General features: G+C 42.1%; 2 protein-coding genes across 3 annotated transcripts in view; both read right to left on the reverse strand.

Moving 5' to 3' along the window:
• Positions 1–5,565, reverse strand: part of flt1 (fms related receptor tyrosine kinase 1) — a 75,670-nt gene extending 70,105 nt beyond the window's left edge. For both annotated transcript variants that reach the window (XR_014600158.1, XM_084049114.1), the window contains exons 1-3: positions 5,238–5,565; positions 1,393–1,489; positions 268–479 (exon numbers count right to left, since the gene is read on the reverse strand). Coding sequence is in view for 1 of the 2 variants with exons in the window: in XM_084049114.1 (XP_083905240.1) it covers positions 268–479; positions 1,393–1,489; positions 5,238–5,304 (376 nt within the window). In the remaining variant the exon portion in view is untranslated. The remainder of the gene's footprint in view (positions 1–267; positions 480–1,392; positions 1,490–5,237) is intronic.
• Positions 5,566–8,741: 3,176 nt separating this feature from the next.
• The window catches only part of LOC311039127 (transmembrane protease serine 9-like), a gene marked incomplete at its 5' end in the record, with an annotated part of 30,129 nt that continues 20,382 nt past the window's right edge, over positions 8,742–18,488 (reverse strand). The window contains 14 exons of the mRNA XM_084048768.1: positions 8,742–9,220; positions 9,404–9,540; positions 10,320–10,591; positions 10,897–11,080; positions 11,217–11,336; positions 11,874–11,984; positions 12,304–12,414; positions 12,755–12,859; positions 13,710–13,843; positions 14,664–14,770; positions 15,007–15,104; positions 15,351–15,502; positions 16,121–16,340; positions 17,481–17,576. Of these exons, the coding sequence (XP_083904894.1) occupies positions 9,053–9,220; positions 9,404–9,540; positions 10,320–10,591; positions 10,897–11,080; positions 11,217–11,336; positions 11,874–11,984; positions 12,304–12,414; positions 12,755–12,859; positions 13,710–13,843; positions 14,664–14,770; positions 15,007–15,104; positions 15,351–15,502; positions 16,121–16,340; positions 17,481–17,576 (2,015 nt within the window). The 3' untranslated portion in view covers positions 8,742–9,052. The remainder of the gene's footprint in view (positions 9,221–9,403; positions 9,541–10,319; positions 10,592–10,896; positions 11,081–11,216; positions 11,337–11,873; positions 11,985–12,303; positions 12,415–12,754; positions 12,860–13,709; positions 13,844–14,663; positions 14,771–15,006; positions 15,105–15,350; positions 15,503–16,120; positions 16,341–17,480; positions 17,577–18,488) is intronic.

Consider the following 18,488-nt stretch of genomic DNA (forward strand, 5'->3'; position numbering starts at 1 on the left):
GGGGGGGTGGTATTCATTCAGTAGGAGTAAGGGAGAGGGAGTGAGAGATCAAGAAAAAGGCGGAAAGAGTGCGAGAGATTGTGGAAGGTAGAGAAAGGAAAAAGAAGAAATACTACGAAAAGCTATATTTAGAAATCTTAAGTTTTCTCTACAAATACTTAAGAGAACAACATCTCAGGGAATATATGATAATTCTTTAGATTCTTTTACACCTTGTCAGTCTTTCAGCAGACTGGCGGTCTCTGTCCTCTAGCAGCGGCATCTTACCTGTGACGTAGACGTAGATGGAGGTTTGCCTGGAAGTGCGGTGCCGATAGCGGCAACGGAACGAGCCGGTGTGCTGAGCGAGGGCCGGGCTGATGGCCAGGCGACTGCAGTACTGCTGGCCTGTCCTGCCGCAGCGAGACTCCTCAACTACGACACTCTGGTGGTCTTTGGGTAGACCCGCAGGGAACGCCCAAGTCAGCTCCCAGCGGCCCCTGAAAGGTCAACAGACGCAATGGGCTGAAAATCTGCGTGCAAATGTCGGATTGCTTATGATACGCTGGTAAATCAGAAAACGTTTAATTCGCGTGGCATCATCTATGCTGCAAATCTTGACGAACTGTTGTCTCTGTTTAGTTTTTACAAAATAAATTTGGTTTATTGAATTGCAAAAATGTGGAAGGCACATCCAAAAGAATAAGTGAACAAGTACACATCACTATGTACTGCGCCACAAGCTGATTCGTTTAGTCTCAAAAGCCGTATTCTTAGTTCACCGTTATATTAGTTCCTTCAAAACAGGCCTGAGAATCCATCTTTCAGGAAGCCAAAGAGGGAGGTAAACTCACTTCTCCCATAGAAAGGTGATGGCATTCACTGCCTACATTTCCCGCCCTTTTCCTTTTTGTACAATACTGTTTTATAGTATTTATTGATGATATTGTATTTTGGTGTTATTTATTATGCTATGATGAATTGAATACATAGGACCACAATGGAAACAAATCCCCAGGACTTTTTTGTGTTCCTGTGATCCTTTTAGCCCAAATGTATGACCTTGTGCTATTTGCATTTCTGTCTAATAAAGTATTCAATAAAGGTCTATCTATCTATATATTATTGTGTTAATTATGTTTATTATTAAACCTTAAAAGGTAATTGTTTTAGCATGTAATTATTTTATTTTTTAAATTTTCCAATCAACAGATGAATCGATCCATGCACACATGCACTTTGACTCTGATGTCCCTATTTTTGGGTATTATAGGGTAAAATTGTGTAAATCCTCCTTAAAAAAATAACAGATCTACAAGTTCACATTGTGATGCGACCTGATGTGTTGTGAGCTTGTAGAGTGTGTTTTTGAGAATAGGGCTCAAGTGGTTAAACAATCTACCAGACACCCACCTGCAGTTGAGTTGTAGAGTCTGATTGGCCTCCAGGACAAGCTGCCGAGCCTTCACGTCTAGAGATGGAACACTGTATTTCCCCTTTGGCTCCTTGTCTGTGGAAACAGGGGAATGGAAGGGGACACAGGGTGCAAATGAATGAATGGCAGGGAAGGAACAGCTCTACCAACCTACTGCATAGCCATGATGGTCACTCAGTTTTACTAGACAAACACAGCCGCTTGCTATAAAATGAATCAGAGCTTTGAACTAATAAGTATAAGGCTCATGGGATATCCACTGCCAAAGTCCTACACTAAGTGGGTACGTGAATCTCATTTGACTGTGAGAATATCAAAATACTCCCCCCTTCAGAGCCTACATCTCACCCCCACCCACAATAGTTTGATTTCTAATGGTTTGCTATATGGTCAATGGTCAAAAGTCTCATCTTGCCAGAAAAAGTTCTGAAGAAATGCTAATGCACCCCCTGATTAATACTTACAGTTGTAACATACAATAATATTCCTTTATAAGTGATGTCAACATGTGATTCACACAACCCAAACAATATGGCCAATACGACAACAACAAAGTCTCAGGACCAGTTTTGGTACATCACAGTTCCACACAGAACCCCCCACCCTCACCCCCCACCCCAGTTCAGAATACCAGCGACTCCCTCTTCACATCCCCTTTCTCAAGCCACCAGGGCCACTTGTCAACCTCTGTGGAAATGCGTAAGCAGTGTCCCTCTTGTTTATCAAACGAAAGCATTGCTCTCCACTCACTGCATCTCTGAGGCTTATTAATGAGAGATAAAGACCACCGTCTGTCCACCCTTCCTTCCTCCAACTACAGGGGAAACATCATTCAGGAGAGTCCGTCCTTGAATGCTGCTCCTCCGTGTGGATCATGCACAAATGCATGTCTACACCAGCTGCTATCAGCAGCACATTGGAATGGCAGTACTACTCTTTCACTGTAAACAGTGCAAACGTTCATTTGGCTGTCATTGACTGAGTTCACCACAATACCAGCCTCTCTGGGTGAATTTATGGGCCAAGCTCCATTATTGCCATTCATTGTCGTTATTATTGTTCCCAGTAGATGTCCCATTGAGAAGATCTAGATTTACTCACACTGCTTGCACTTCCTAAACTATTTCCTTAGTTTTTTACAGACACAATGTGAGTAGGTGAGTCACACAGAAACAGAAAGACATGGCTCTCTCTCTTGCGCGCACACACACACGCACACACGCATGCACGTATGCACGCACGCACACGCACACACACACACACACACACACACACACACACACACACACACACACACACACACACACACACACACACACACACACACAGGTGACAGAGAATTTTTTTTGAAGAAAGGAGTATTGGCTCTTTCAGGCACTTGGAGTTTTAAACAAGCGTTTAAAGTGTTTAATTTATAAACCCTGTTCATATCTTACACAGTTGGAATCAAAACGCCTATACTGCTTTGAAAAATGATGCAAGTGAAAGATAAATGTGTCCTGTAAGTCCATATGGGCTGGGCTTCCTTGGAAGTGAAGAAAAATCTATTAAAAAAATGAAAGAGGAACTGTAGATGATGGGTATGACAGCATCAGTGGCGTCGTTAGGGGTGGGCTTCGGTGGCTATAGCCACCAATGTTTTGTCCAAAGCCACCAATAAAAAAAAAATAAAACAATTAAAAGTTTTTTTTTTTTTGTGAATTATATATCTATCACCCTAACCTAACCCTGCCCCTAACCCTAAAACCGAAATAAAGTAACAAAAAACGGGGGAAAAAGCACCCTAATCCGTTGCCTGCGGGGCTAAGCCCCCGACCTAGCGACGCGTCTGGACAGCATCTAAAACACATGAGAAAAAGAGTGACGATGCATGAATGTAGCTATACTGTATGTGGGATAAGTTTCCACTCGCATGTCTGTCAGTGACAATTTAAAAATTGTCATGAGATCAGTGATCATTTGTTTATTTCTTTCTTTCTGAGGTTATTACTGCTTTATAGGAGTAACATGGAACAAAGTCTGAAGAAAATATAGCTATGTTTGCAATCAGAATAACAGCTAATGGCCTCAACTTAATGCACAGTCATGCATCATCAGCACTTTACTTAAATATTTTTGTGCAATGCATACATTTCTGGCAATTGTTTTAAAAACTGTTTTAAATATAATGGAAATTAGATTGAAATAAATTATTTTTAAATTAATTTGGGTCACATTTTTGGAACCTGTTCATGCAAACACTGGGACCCATATAGTAACTTTAAAAAATAATAAAGAGGTGTAGGCCATGGCCTACATATATGCCATCTTCAGCAAGAGGCTCAACAAAAAGTAATAATTGCTAAAAGGATGTATATATACAGTTAAATACACTACTTGATATTTTGGATTATGAAAATAATTTCAGTATTTTTATGGTGATAATAAATCGGCATTAACCAGTCCACCCCAGATATCTCCAGTCCACCCAGGTTCTGTTTTAGCAATCAATAAGCACTGATTAGCCTCAGTTCCTGAGCAATAGAATGTTTCCTTGGGCTGTACATGACCTCTTGGTCATTTACTCATTTTATTAGAACTTCCATTTCACAAACTCATCAGGCTCAGGAAACAACGCCCTGTACGTGTTCAGTCAACCAGCGCCAAGCGCGTCCAGAGCCGTGGTTTGCCAAGCCAGGCCGCCGAGGTCCATACTATCCAAACAGTGTCCCGTAGGATAGGGCTTATCTCACTGAAAACACTCAGTGCTAATAGACGTTTACAAGTCCAACAACACACGCCACACGACCATGCAGATATATCTCCAAGTTCCAACAGGCCAGAAAATGCAACGTGCCAAGAAAGCACATGTCTATGGGGGCCTAAATCGGTAACAGGATAGGTGGGCACTAGGAACTTCTAGGCACCTCGATGTAAAATTGGCTATTTTGACCAAAATGTTAAAAAATAAAATATTTGAAAAAAGTTCTGAAGTCATGTAAAGTATACATGATTAGAACATGCTTAAACATTCGACAATTAAGGTATAATATTTCTACAATTGCTATAAATTGCTACAAAACCTGTATAGCTATCAAGTCATTTTGGGGTATAAACAAGAAGTTGACGGATACAATTAAGTCTGATAATGATGTAGCCTATGTGCATGTTCACATTATGTATACTTTACATTACTTAGGACTATTTTCCTTTAAAAAAAAAAAACATTTTGGACAAAATAGCCAATTTTACATCGAAGTGCCCAGATGTCCCTAGTGCCCACCTATCCTGTATGGAGGCCTAAATAATGCTCTTTTATGAATAAGGGATGAAGTGAAGTGAGTCAAGTGAGAAAAGACAAAAAAGGACCGTCTGACAGCTAAAAGTTCCAACTTTTAGAACCACTTTTAGATAATTGGCAACCAGAGACTTGTGGTTGTGGTCAGAGCGTATTTTTTTCTCTCTCTCAATAAAGAAACCTTGAACACATCTTCTGTGGTCAAGATAATTTGATGAGTTTTTCGATTAATTGAATACACAGGACCCCAATGGAAATAAGCCATAGTGCTATCTTGGGTTTAATCCTTTTAGAATCCTTTTGTATGTTTTGGGCAAACTGTTAATAAAGTATTCAATCTATCAATCAACCAAATAAAACTCTCAATTAAGAGTTTTATTTCGCTGTGTAACTTAAAATTAAATTCAATCACCGACAATGATCTGATCGGGTCGGTGATTGAATACACATATATAGGCTACAGTTCTGTATCGGTTACTTACATAATTTGCTAACAAAGTATTCAATCAATCAATCATCCAAAAAGTTGCAAGTTAGGCTACTCACCTTTTGGCTTTGCGCATAGGACACCATATGACAATCCAGATATTACACAGAAGAAAATGAACTTCATGTTGCCTCACGACTCCTGTGTGCCGAGATTCCCGGCCTGATTTACTGTCCCAGTCCGGCCCTGGCCGAGAACGTTTCAAAGATGAAAAAAGGCACACACGTTTACGTTTTAATCCTGCGTGTCTGTCTGCCCAGTTTAGACTACAACTACAGGAACCTTGGCACAGTACAGTTCAGCATGAGTGGCGAGGTGAGTGGAAATGGTGCGTTTCCTGAGGAGAGCTAAAGACAGCAGATCAACAGAACACTAAATACGCATGAACTCCAGTGCAACTTTTTCCCATCCAATTCGATAGTGGCACAGATTTATATACGGTTCCCACAGGCACCGGATAATGGACTTCCGTGACGTCCATTGACACACCCATGACCCATGGCGCGTACACAGGCTATCATAGTCCACCCGTAGTCATGGATCTAAGACAGTCATCTGTCATGACCGTCATGGATGAACTTCAACATAGTGTTTGCACTTTCTCTCTCTGGTCCGTAAATCTACATTAACGTTCAGATTTAAAATATAAAGCGCTTACCCCATGGCCACAAATGTTGCAATTATGTACGGGTCTTCAGAAATACCCGTATTTTCCGAATTGTTAAATACAAATATTTTTAATCCGATTGGTGGCCATTTTAGTCCTAGAGTTATTGTATCAGAGTGCAAATACACCTCCCAAACGATAGGGTCACATAGTTAAACGCATACGTCGAAAACGCGAAGAAAATGGCCACCGATCGGATTTAAATGTTTTTTATTGAACAATATGGAAGATACAGGTACTTCTGAGGGCGCGTACATAATTGTAACATCCGTGGCCATGTGGTAAGCACTTTATATTTGAAATATGAACGTGTATGTAGATGTACGGGCCAAAAAGGGAGAAAGTGCAAACACTATGTTGAAGTCCACCCGTAGCTGTGTACTGTATGACGGTTAATGACGTTTTGCTATATTACCAAACAATCAATAATAATATAATACAAAAAATCCACAGTTCGGACGTCGGGGGGTCCTTGTTAGACCCACAATTAAGCTACCTTATTTACCTTATTACCTCATTCGGCCTAAGGAAGAAGTTTGTGTTAAGCAACATCATGAGGAGGGAAGATTTGTGCGTAAAGACGCACGTCGGTGCATGTTGGATCTCTTGATTGTTAGACGTGATGATGAGTGCTGTGGCACGTAATCTCAGGGGTACATGGGGGCATAGAGAACGTATTTCCCTATTTAAATAAGCAAATAAAAGGGGAAGGCTACTTTTGTGGAACATAGGCTACCACGTGTACATTCCAAAGCTAAAAATGGGGGGGAATCATCTCACATTGCTGATTCAGATAACTCTGCATTCCTTCTTGAAATCACAGTCCATATATGTCAGACATTGTAGGCTTTTAGCTGTTTAGCACCAGAGTGAGAAATATGATTTGTTAGGTAATCATATTTCAAATGTATAGATGCCCACAGGAATCTCAAGCTAGAAGGCATGCAAACAATTGATGGTGTCTTTTTCACAATCCATTACACAAGTCATGGAACTCTCAAAATATGAAAAAATGTGGCAAAGAAAATATCAAGAACCATAACCCACTGACGACTCAATGAAGATTCTACATGAGAAGCACACACTGACAACACAGGGACATGCTGCCACTGATAAAAGTGTCTTTAATTTGGATGGAAATTACTCTCATTGTCTTAAACAATAATGTACAAACAAGTTGTATTTCAAAACCAAAATTATCATTTGAATGGCGCTTTTATTACTCACTCAAGACAAAGAAGAGGGAGGTGATGCTAAAGATTGGCCACTGGCTGTGATATCAGCTGTCTGAAGGCAGATGAGATAGGGGAGAATATGTCCCATTGGATAAGGGCTCTTTCACTGTAGCTCATCTACAGTGGCACTTTGCAGTCATTCAGAAAGTTTACAAAAGCATGCACATCCAAACAATAAACACCAGGTGGTCCACAGAAGAACACATATTTATAAAATATTTTTAAAACGTAAAAATTGAGAGTGCACTCACTGGATAATGCTCCCATGAACATTTACTGGATTACCACCAAGTAAGTGATAGTTTGAGCATCAAGCTCTTCGTCAGACATAGAATCATACAGACCTGTCAGGCGACCTGGACAAGTAGATATTTGAAGGCGTGTCTCCATATGACACACATGTGACATATGTCCAGAGGCGTCATTTCATACAAAGATTAGAGGGTGGAAAAATGTGACCACTTTACCAATTTAAAAAATAAGAAAAATAGCCGTTCTGCTATCTTTGCAATTTCTTGGGGGGGAAAGAGAAGATTTTCTTTCTTTTTTTTTGCATGCATTTTGCCAAAATAGGGAGGCCAGTTTTAAAGTGATTAATGAATGTATGGCTGCAGAAAGAAAACAATTGTCTATACGTGTCAACCTAAAATCTGATTAATCTGCAAAAAAACATTTGGAGGAAATATGAATAAAAGACCTGCATGTTTTGGATAAATGGGAAAGTTAGGGGGTGGCAATTGCCATCCACAGGACGCCCAAATAATGTCCCTGGTTATGACACAGTAAGTGTCTTACTTGATGGTAATTCAATAAATGTTCTGTGGAGTGTCGCTTGGGGCCCGATCTGACTGGCGTCAACACCAAGGCAAGCAGGAGAGGATTTAGCACAAAAGACAGCACTGAGCACTGGGTCAAGTGGTTGATGGAAGGTATGTGCCTGTTTCTCAATCAACTGCTGACAGCTTGTTTGCAACTAAAAAAAGTGCCTCTGTTGTTGGTTTTGGTCAGCACTCTTCACAGTTCATCGGAGCATTGTCCAGTGTGTGGACGGTATCTTCCACTTTGCAGTCATTCACATGGACCTTGGCCTCTGTCCCTGAAGGAGGAAGCCCATGGGAAGATTTTGTCTTCATTACACCATGGTCTTTCTGGAACTGACCTTCAAACCAGCCTTCTGGTTGTTTAAGAATGTCATTACAATCTGGCAGGAGATATAGAGGGTAAAGCATAGGATATAAAATGAAAATAACAACGTATACAATCATTCCCTACCTGGGCCTTGCTCACGCCACTACAAATAGACTATTTAAAAAGGAACCTATGACTCAAATAAACGTTTGATATTCAAGTGAACATACATACATACACAGTACATGTTTATAGATGCATACAGTACAATGAGTCATAAACACACACATACAGTACATGGACAAGTATAAATGAGGACAAAACCGTACGGCTACAACAGTACTTACAGGGAGAGAACTCTTCCCACACGTAATGAAAGGAGCGAATAGATTTCTTTTGGCCTGTGTGGAACACGTGCCAAGCTCACCGTCTCCTGACTGAACGATACAGCTGAGAGAAAAGGTGTCAGAATTTGCGAGAGAAAGAGGGAGAACAGCTGTAGTGCTGAGCTATAGGAGAGAAGGACACCACGACAGAGGGTGAGGAGGACACACACGGAATCAGTGTCCATTCTTTTTAGACTAGCGCTGGACTAGAGGCAATCGGAAAGAAAACTCGGCCAGTCTGGGGAAGTAAGAGCACCCGCCCGCCATGTTTCGCCTTGTGTGGGCCGTGCTCCCGGGCCCCCCTAAAAGTAGCGGGAGTCCCCTGACTGAATGTGTTCTGTGTGAATACCATCCTTTAGTCTGAGCATGGATTCCGGTTCTGAACCATTAGAAGTTTGGTCTGTGGTCTGTCCCTCTGTGTGTCTGTCATTCAGTCCGTCAGTCAGTCAGTCAGTCAGTCAGACCTGTCCTTTCGTCTGCAGATGGATCCAGTCTGCGAACTTAACCAGCTGTGTGTAGACTCCGGGGCGGTTCTGCCTGGCACAGCCCTCGCCCCAGCTCACGATACCCGCCAGGAACCACCGCCTGCCCCGCTCCAGGCACACCAGAGGACCCCCCGAGTCCCCCTACACGCACACACACACACACACACACACACACACACACACACACACACACACACACACACACACACACACACACACACACACACACACACACACACAAACATAAAGAAGTACATGAAAGACAAGTATGTTATATCGCGAAATAGACAGAGAAGATGCACACATACACATGCAAATACACACCTGACAAGCATCTACCCCTCCATTCAGGTTCCCAGCACAGAGCATCCTGGGAGTGACAGCGTCGTCATATAGCTTGTTACATGTGTTCCTGCTGATGATCCTCACGGAGGCCTCTTGCAAGAGAGCTGCTAGCTCACCTAAATAAATAGCAGACATACATACAGACACGCAGCATTAAAATAACATGTAATAATGTCATATATGTCAGCACTTGAATTTAAGCACCACTATGTAACGTTTTAACAACTATGTAGCATATTATGTCCCACAAAATGATAAATGTTTAAGCAATAACAATCATCCCTCCATAAATGTATAGACTCAGGGGGGGTCCCTGCTAGGGGCTTGACTGTATTACTATGTATAGGGGAGACAATGAGTTTTATCCTGGCATTTGCCAAGGCACCAAGGCAGAACTGCCAGTCAAAGCGAAGACTGGCCATAGCGCGTCCTCGCCGGACATGCTTGCAGAGACTCTTGGTTAATGAAGTCAAAGACGTTGGCTGCCATGTTAGTTGTGTCCAAAGTGGCCACTGATACCCCAAACTACATACAGTAGTGCTGCTTTGATAAAAATGTTAATCACAGGCGCACAGATGAGTGCAAGTCAATTTGGTAATTGCATCGGTTATAAACACTTAAGGTCATTACACACCAGCGATTATGCGAATATACGCAAAATTCGGGCTCGTCCCGAATAAATAAAAGACGCTTTTTCGCTTCGCTTTTTCGCTCCGTGGAAGCTTGCATTGACTTTATAAGGTTTTTAAAAAAAACGTATTATTCGCATGAAAAATTCGCCCCCGGTGTGTAAGGAGCTTTAGCCCCGTTTTGCGTTGGGTGTAAGATGGTACCCTCTATTTTGTTTACTTTTCTAGTTCTTCTGACTAGTAAGGTACACTTCACCAGCTCTCACCATCCTCCATAAGCACTCCCCAGCCAGTGACAAAACAGCTGGTCCCTGTGGTGAAGGAATGCGTGGGCGCGGGGACGCACACAGGCTGAACCATTTCATTGAAGAAGATGGGAACGCTGAGCTCCAGGAGGGCGATGTCGTAGTCAGAGGTGAACTGGTCATACTGCGGGTGAAGGAGGATGCGACGGATCGGCCTGGTAGCCGCTCCATTGTTACCCGCGGTCATCACACGCATGCCCATGTACGCACGCCACGCACGGGCATCAGAGTATCTGTGGGCACAAAGGCAAGGAACCTCTAACGCATATGGACATGGGGTGGCATTTTATTAGACATAGTTTATCATTAGAGCATTATAGACAACTGATGTCAAATGTCAAAATGAACAAATGATTACAAATTCTAAATTGATATATTTCCAATATTTTTCTTTGGTTTGGAAATGTGGGTGCATGCAGATTTGGGTCTATAACATTCTTGATTTTCACCGCTTGGAGCGAGTGCGCAGTTGGGTTAAAATCAAACCCATCATTAGCGGTGACTGATTTTGATCACTGGTGGTTTTTCTTTTTCTCACTTTATGGCATCTGAATCCTGGAAGCAGTGTGCAGCTGAGATGAGCCAGCGGTTGGAGACAAGCGAGGCCCCACACACGTGGCCATAGCGATCCATCTGGAGGCTCACCTGCCAGGGCCACGAGCCGGCCCCTGCGTCAGAACCTCCCACTATCTTAGTACGCTTCTTAGGCCTCGTACCACAACCTGGTGGGGGGGGGGGGGGGGGGGTATATAACATGAAGGAGGCAGGCAAAATCCTCTTTCTTCCCCAAGGAAACAGGTTTTTAGCTTTGTTTTCCGATCACAGAAATGAACGGTGTGCAAAACATGTACTGCTCACCACATCGCAGCTCATCAGAGCCGTCAGAGCAGTCTTTGTTTCCGTCGCATTCAGGGTTGATCCTACTCACACACTTTCCATTGGCACATTTGTAGGAGGATGGAGTGCAGCCTTTCTGGACTAAAGAGAATGAATGAACGATATTCTCAGAAAGAGGAAAGGATAGAGCAGGTGTCATACAGGGTACATCGTACTATATATGAATATTATATAATTATTCTTAGTAGTTGATTCCATTTAGAGATTCCATACAATATAGTAACCTCTTTAACGCTGTTTACTCTGGCTTTGAAAATAGCCGATCTGCAAGCTCAAGTTGTGAGCTTGTTGTTATTTTCGGCAGAGATTTGGTGTAGAGGGGAAAAAGGAGGGGACCAGGTGTAGACCCCTGTGGGACCCCAGTCAATGAAGTGTATAGGGTTTATGTGGCTAATGTCATGTGGTTAAAACACACACAGACCCAGTTGAACAAAAAGTTTTACACCAGTGCTAAAGCAACTTTATACCACTGCCATTGGCAATAGGCCTACAGTTTATCAGTATACCAACGTGGACATTGGACTTTCCGATCACTGATCAATGACATTGATCAGTTGGATGGCAAGAAAAAAGGATAATAACCTGTTATGGTAGATGAATGAAAGATACAGTACTCACATGCTCTTGTGCAGTTGATTTCATCACTACGGTCTTTGCAGTCTATGATGCCATCACACACTGAAGACTTTGACACACACACCTTGTTGGGACACATGTGGTAGCATTTACCTGCAGAAAACACAGCAAACATAAGCATTAATCACAGACATGCTTCACGTGTGTGCATTGTTTATGTGTACACCTGCTTTCACGTGCGTGCAACACATTGTGAGCTTGTAGATGTACTATTTTCTACTGCTTTTGTTTTTTTACCTCGATTTTTTGGGGGGGAAATTATTTGTTTTCGTGTTTTCGCCTATAATTATGTGCCCGAAATAGGGATGCCAGATTGAAAGTGGTTAATTGTGATGCATTCTGCGCTTGTATATCTCCTCTTGTCAGAAAGCAACACAATTTTTTGAAGGCATATAAATGAGGCTTTACTCACCACAGTTGCTCTCTTCACTGCTGTCTGCACAGGTGCTTTGACCATTACACAGGCTGCCATGTGGCTTGCACTGACCACTGCCACATGACACTTCTCCTGGCTTGCAGAGCGCTACATACAAGACAGACACACACACACACACACACACACACACACACACACACACACCCCTAAATGATTAGAAAAGAGACACTTGAAACCAAAAGAAGGTAGAATTTCATGCTTTTGAAGCTAGACCTCAATTTATCTTTAGTAATCATTTGTTTAGTTTAATTAGGAAGTTTGTAAGCATGTACTGTAGCTAAATGTGTAAAACCTGATCATAGGACGCTCCAAAGAAAACAGAATTGATGCCTAGATTTGTTGTGCTCATGATTATTAGCACGTTTGTTTTACTGTTACTTTACATTACAGACAGTCTATGAGCTGCTGTTGGACCTGACAGACTTACAACATCTAGCTTCATCCCGGCCATCTGAGCAGTCTTTTGTACCATCACACACCTTCCTCAGAGGGATACAGCGTCCATCACTACAGCGGAACTGTCGAGGACAGGCTGGAGGAGACACACAGGAAAGGAAACAACCCTGGAACTGTTCTACTTTCTCACAGTTGCAGCAATTAACCTGAACGCTTGAAAAGTGTGCCTCTGGGCTGTGACCTAAAAGGCTGGTTGGAACACCAGCTCTGTCTGAGAAAAGTCTCGTGAGCCAGACTGTGGCCTCCCACAACTTTCTAATGCTGGCGTCATACATTTTGTCTATATAGCATTCGGAGATTGTGGAATAGTTGTCTGGCAACGCGAGACTAGTCTGAGAGCATCTAGGAGAGGAGATTCAATGACAACCCTATCCTCTTCCTCAATATCTGTTGAAAAGCCTTTGAACAATCCTCAGTAGCACTGGGCAGCTCTCTATGCAGGGCTGTTTCTGTACTGTAATTACATTCTTCTTTAACTTGCCTGCCTGGTCAGTGCCAGCTTAGACAATCTGTACAAGCTGACACTGATGTGACACAGTATGAATAGATATAGTCATGTGTGGTTTGCTTTTTGTCACCAACCAAACACTTATTTTGGTACACTCAATGTCCTGCATACGTGCAATTTCATTTCGGTTGCTACAGGGAGTTGCTACAGGGAGATGGGAGTGTTGTACAAAAACGAATTTCACCCACTTTTTTACCTTGTAAACCTGTGATGTGACAATAAACCTGATTCTGATTCTGATTTACAGCTGAAATCTTTCACTTATCAGTGGGGTGAGCGTTGCTGCCGACGCATTTACGCAATGCTACCCTCTTTTGCACTATTTTGGTAGCCCCCGGACAGTATTTCGGCACCTTTAATTGCAATGTCCTGTCTGTTTTGGCTGTGATATTAAGAGAGCGGAAGCATTTGGACTTACTGCTGTCAGGATTGAAGGCCCGGTAGAGGAGATAGAAGCCCTTGTAAGTGAGTGACTCATCGGAGTGGAAGTGGAGGGAAACAGGAGAAGAGTATACACGCTTCTTGTAGCTGTCTGGCAGTGGATTACATAATCTGGAAAATGAAAGTGTTTGGAAACTCATATCACCATTGTGTCCAAAAAATGTTTTCTTTATCAGAAAGCTTTCTCTTTATGAGGGAAATTAATATCAAAGCAATTGTAAATGGAATATCCTCCTGTTTGTGCCATGACAGCATAAATAGGCTACTCCATAATTCTTGCCTTTTCCAAATGTATTCAAAGTAAAACACTTGAAAGTACATGAAAGTAGAAATTACTGATCATAGAATATACTCAAGGTAGAACATGAAAAAGTCACTCCGTAACAGTAATGGAAATACTTGTAATGATTACATTTCCATTTCCATATACACGTAAACAACATTCACACTTCAGAAGAAGAGCTACTTATATCTATCTATCTATCTATCTATCTATCTATCTATCTATCTATCTATCTATCTATATATATATATATATATATATATATATATATATATATATATATATATATATATACACACACACACACACACACACACACACACACACATATATACACACACACACACACACACTCATGTGTGTCTCATATGACGAATAGCGACAAATAGCCAATCTAAAAGCCATTTTAGCTATTTTTAACATTAAAACATGTTGAATATTTTTGACAATATAATGACATGCCCAAAATAAGCACGCAATAGTTGAAAGGGGATGAAACAAGTTATTATTTTTTGCAACATGTTTAAACTACCTCAGACAAGGCCTCATGCACCCCCCACCCCCGATCTTTGGCGCCACCCTCAAAGGGGGCACGGACCTTAGGTGGGGAAACACCGCTCTAGACGTTCACGCCTCAGTATTACTTACTTGACCCCTGCGACGTCCAGCCAGTCTTTCTCACAGCCGTCTGAGGACGCGTCCTGAATGTCCAACGTCACGATCGTCAAGGAGATCTGGTATCCTGGCAGTGGCGCCTGGAATACGAAACCAGATAGGAGCAGGGTTCACATGTTGGAATGTGGAGAGGCAACAGAACAAAGGTACCATCCTCTCTCCCTCTCTCTTTCTCTTGATCTTTATCTTTGCCTTTGACTTAATCTCTCTCTCTCTCTCTCTCTGGCCCTGTCTGTCACTCACACATACATTGATACATGTGTGTGCGCGCGCACACACACACACACACGCACTCACGCACACACGCGCGGCTCACCCGCAGTGTCCAGCTGCAGTCCACATTGGGAGGGTAGTAGGATGGGTAGTACGGCGAGGCCAGAGAGCCATTCCACGAGGAGATGGAGCCTCCACAACCTGTAGGGGGAGACATTCCACACAGAGAAACAGGAAAGAACTCAGCATTCAAAAACAAAACACCAAGTCAAACTAGTTTTACATTATGTGATGTATCTAGCTGTGTGTGAGTGTGAGTGTGAGTGTGTGTGTGTGTGTGTGTGTGTGTGTGTGTGTGTGTGTGTGTGTGTGTGTGTGTGTGTGTGTGTGTGTGTGTGTGTGTGTGTGTGTGTGTGTGTGTGTGTGTGTGTGTGTTCGCAGTCAGACCTGCTTTGGGGATAGCCTGGAAATAGGCTTTGAAAACAGCTCCATCCCGCTGCCTACTGAAGGAGAAGGTGACCAGCATAACATTCCCAGAAGATGTAAGCTTCATGACTGGAGACAAGCCAGCCACAGGTGGGCCAGACACACCACACCACCTGGGACAGGCAGATACCTTCAGCATATCGTTGCTGTCGGGCAGAAACCTCCTATCTCCATATTTGAACTTTGTTTTTTTGTAAATTAATGTCCTACTTAATGATACTACAGTGTCACACAAAAAGGATCAAAGTTCGAGTCCGAAAGTCCCCGTTCTGAGCTTGTAGATCTGCTACTTTTGTTATTTTTTAATTTGAATCCTGAAAAGTAACCGTTTTGGACAGGTTTCCACCTGACAGCGACGATAATATGCACAGTGTGTATAGCCTGGAGGCTCATGCAAGTGGTTATTGGTAGGTCAGCATATAAAGTAAGAATCTCAAGTCACATTTTGTTCAATTCATATACAACATACTAGTGTTGTATGTATGCAGGCAGCTGTTTTTTGAAAGAGGAATTCAATGGAAAATCCTGCAGTACTACTGCAGGATATATGCATGTGGGCATGCCAGGTACTGAAATATTTAAAGTACCACATCCATGTTCAATAGTGGAATCCAAACAGACTCCCATCTCCATGCAGTCTCTACTGATATGGAGATTTGAGACCCCCATCCAAAGTCTCTCCACAAACCACCAAAAATGGATGAAGCGTATGAATTGAAATGTCCAAATACCTGGCAATGATCTTGTTCTGTAAAGGTAGCAGGAAATCGTAAGCAGACAGTTTGTGGGCAGTGCAGCTTCCGGGCGTGGCTCCATGCAGAGTGAGGACGACCAGTCTCACCACGTGGCCCGAGGGGACCCGCAGACGCCACTGGTAGTATGGCTTCTTGGGGTTCACCAGACTCAGGGTGCGGTTGTTGCCATATTTGGCATAGAGGTCAAAGGACATAGCTACACAAGGAAAATGATGGTATCATTTATGTATCTTCTATTAGAGCAAGTAATGCACATACGGTACATCATGGACTTAGTGGTGTTGCTGACAAACAGTACACAGCAATCAATGTACAAGAGCAAGAACACGTTACATAGAAGAAAAGTGCAAAGTAACACATTTAAATGTTTAAAAGGCATTAGTCCAGTAATGAACAGGATCAGAGCACAAGCCCAAATCAATGAAACTAAATAATGCATTGCAATGCATTGACAGGCTTCTGATTAACTCTGCCTCATGGGATGTTCACACAGGATGTGGATAGACGGCAATTTGCCAATCACATCATGGCAGCAACTCAATGCATTTCGACATGTACACATGGTCAAGACAATCTGCTACAGTTGAAACCGATCATCATATGGGGAAGAAAGGTGATTTAACCCATTGAGACCTGAGGCCGATTCTACCAAATGTATTCTAACAGTTTTCTGAAAAACGTATGTTGCTATATCAGTGGTGCTCAAACTTCTTCATTTCAAGGACCCCCAGAATTATATGTATTTGGCCGAAAAAAAAAATGTTGTTCCAGGGATCCCCATAAGCAAATATTTGTGTTAAAAATGTTATATTCAAAGATTTGCAGAACTTTTCATGATTCTTCAAAAATAGCAGATGCACGGCACAAAGTGACGTGCTATGAGCGTGTATATCTGCCATTTTTGAATGGTTGTAATGCGGGTTAAATGACTTTGGGAACATGGCATGGTTGTTGGTTCTGGGATTTTCACGCACAACCATCTCCAGGGATTACATAGAATGGTCGTTCCGAAAATGAGAAAATATCCAGTGCAGTGAGTGGCCGTTCTGTGAGAAAAATGCCTTGTTGATGCCAGCGGTGAGAGCAGAATGGCCAGACTGGTTCGAGCTGATAGAAAGGCAACAGTAACTCAAATAACCACTTGCTACAACCGAGAGCAGTCCAGAGAATCTCGCACAACACCTCAAACCTTGAGGCAGATGGACTACACAAGCAGAAGAACACATCGGGTGCCACTCCTGTCAGCTAAGAACAGGAAACGGAGGCAAGAAATTTGCACAGGATCATCAAAATTGGACAATAGAAGATTGTAAAATGTATATAATGTTTCCCTTACCTTGGAAACCCAGCTGCCACTTCCCACTCTGGATGTTATTTGGGTTTTTAATCTTGTCTGTCTTGTCATCTGAGTCAAAGTCATCAGGGTCCAAACCTACCGAGGCAGGTGATAAATGTCATCATACATAAAAAATATATACAAATCCTACCTATACAACAAATATTTATTACAATGTGGTGTGTGTGTGTGTGTGTGTGTGTGTGTGTGTGTGTGTGTGTGTGTGTGTGTGTGTGTGTGTGTGTGCGTGCGTGCGTGCGTGCGTGCGTGCGTGCGTGCGTGCGTGCGTGCGTGCGTGTTTGTGTGTCAAAACATTTAGAAAAACTAAGCGCTAAATAGCTCTATATTTCCACAGTAAACATTGTTATAGACTGTTCAGCAACAAGGGTCTTCCTGTCGCTCCTCTTTAGTAAACAGAAAATACATTTTCAGGTTGGGATACCAATTACCAATCAGGAGAGTGAACTTGTACAGGATAAACAAGTGAAAATGGAAGAGATGAAACAAGAAAGTGAGCAGACAAAATTGGTATTGGAACACTATAAAATGTAAGATGATGTTTTGATATGATATAGTTACTGAACAAATATAGCAATACTATACTATACTATAGCAATGATTAGTATCAGAATATGGAGCTTTAACCTTTTAACTAAATGTTTTGTTTCAACCAAGAAATATCACTCATAGCACCTTTAAGAAGCTGTAAACTTTGTTTTCTTCTATTTTCAATTAATATACATGTAACACATCTGCAAATTGTTAATGTATAGTATACAACTTTTAAATGATTTAAATGATTTATTTGTATGTAATTTAATTAACCCGATAACATGTCTGAATCAACAGGGCAGGCACATATAGGACTCGCTCCTTCTCTGTCTCATCAGGAGATGATAGAAGGAGATCGGCTTTTTTGGGGTGCGCGACGCCAGTATGTCAACTAAGTCACCCCTAAAGGGATATTTCACTTTCAAACATGTTTGGGGTAATTTTAATGTCTACACA

This window comes from Gymnoscopelus microlampas (genome assembly GCF_963454915.1).
Source record: "Gymnoscopelus microlampas genome assembly, chromosome: 22".
In the NCBI taxonomy this organism is placed as follows: domain Eukaryota; kingdom Metazoa; phylum Chordata; class Actinopteri; order Myctophiformes; family Myctophidae; genus Gymnoscopelus; species Gymnoscopelus microlampas.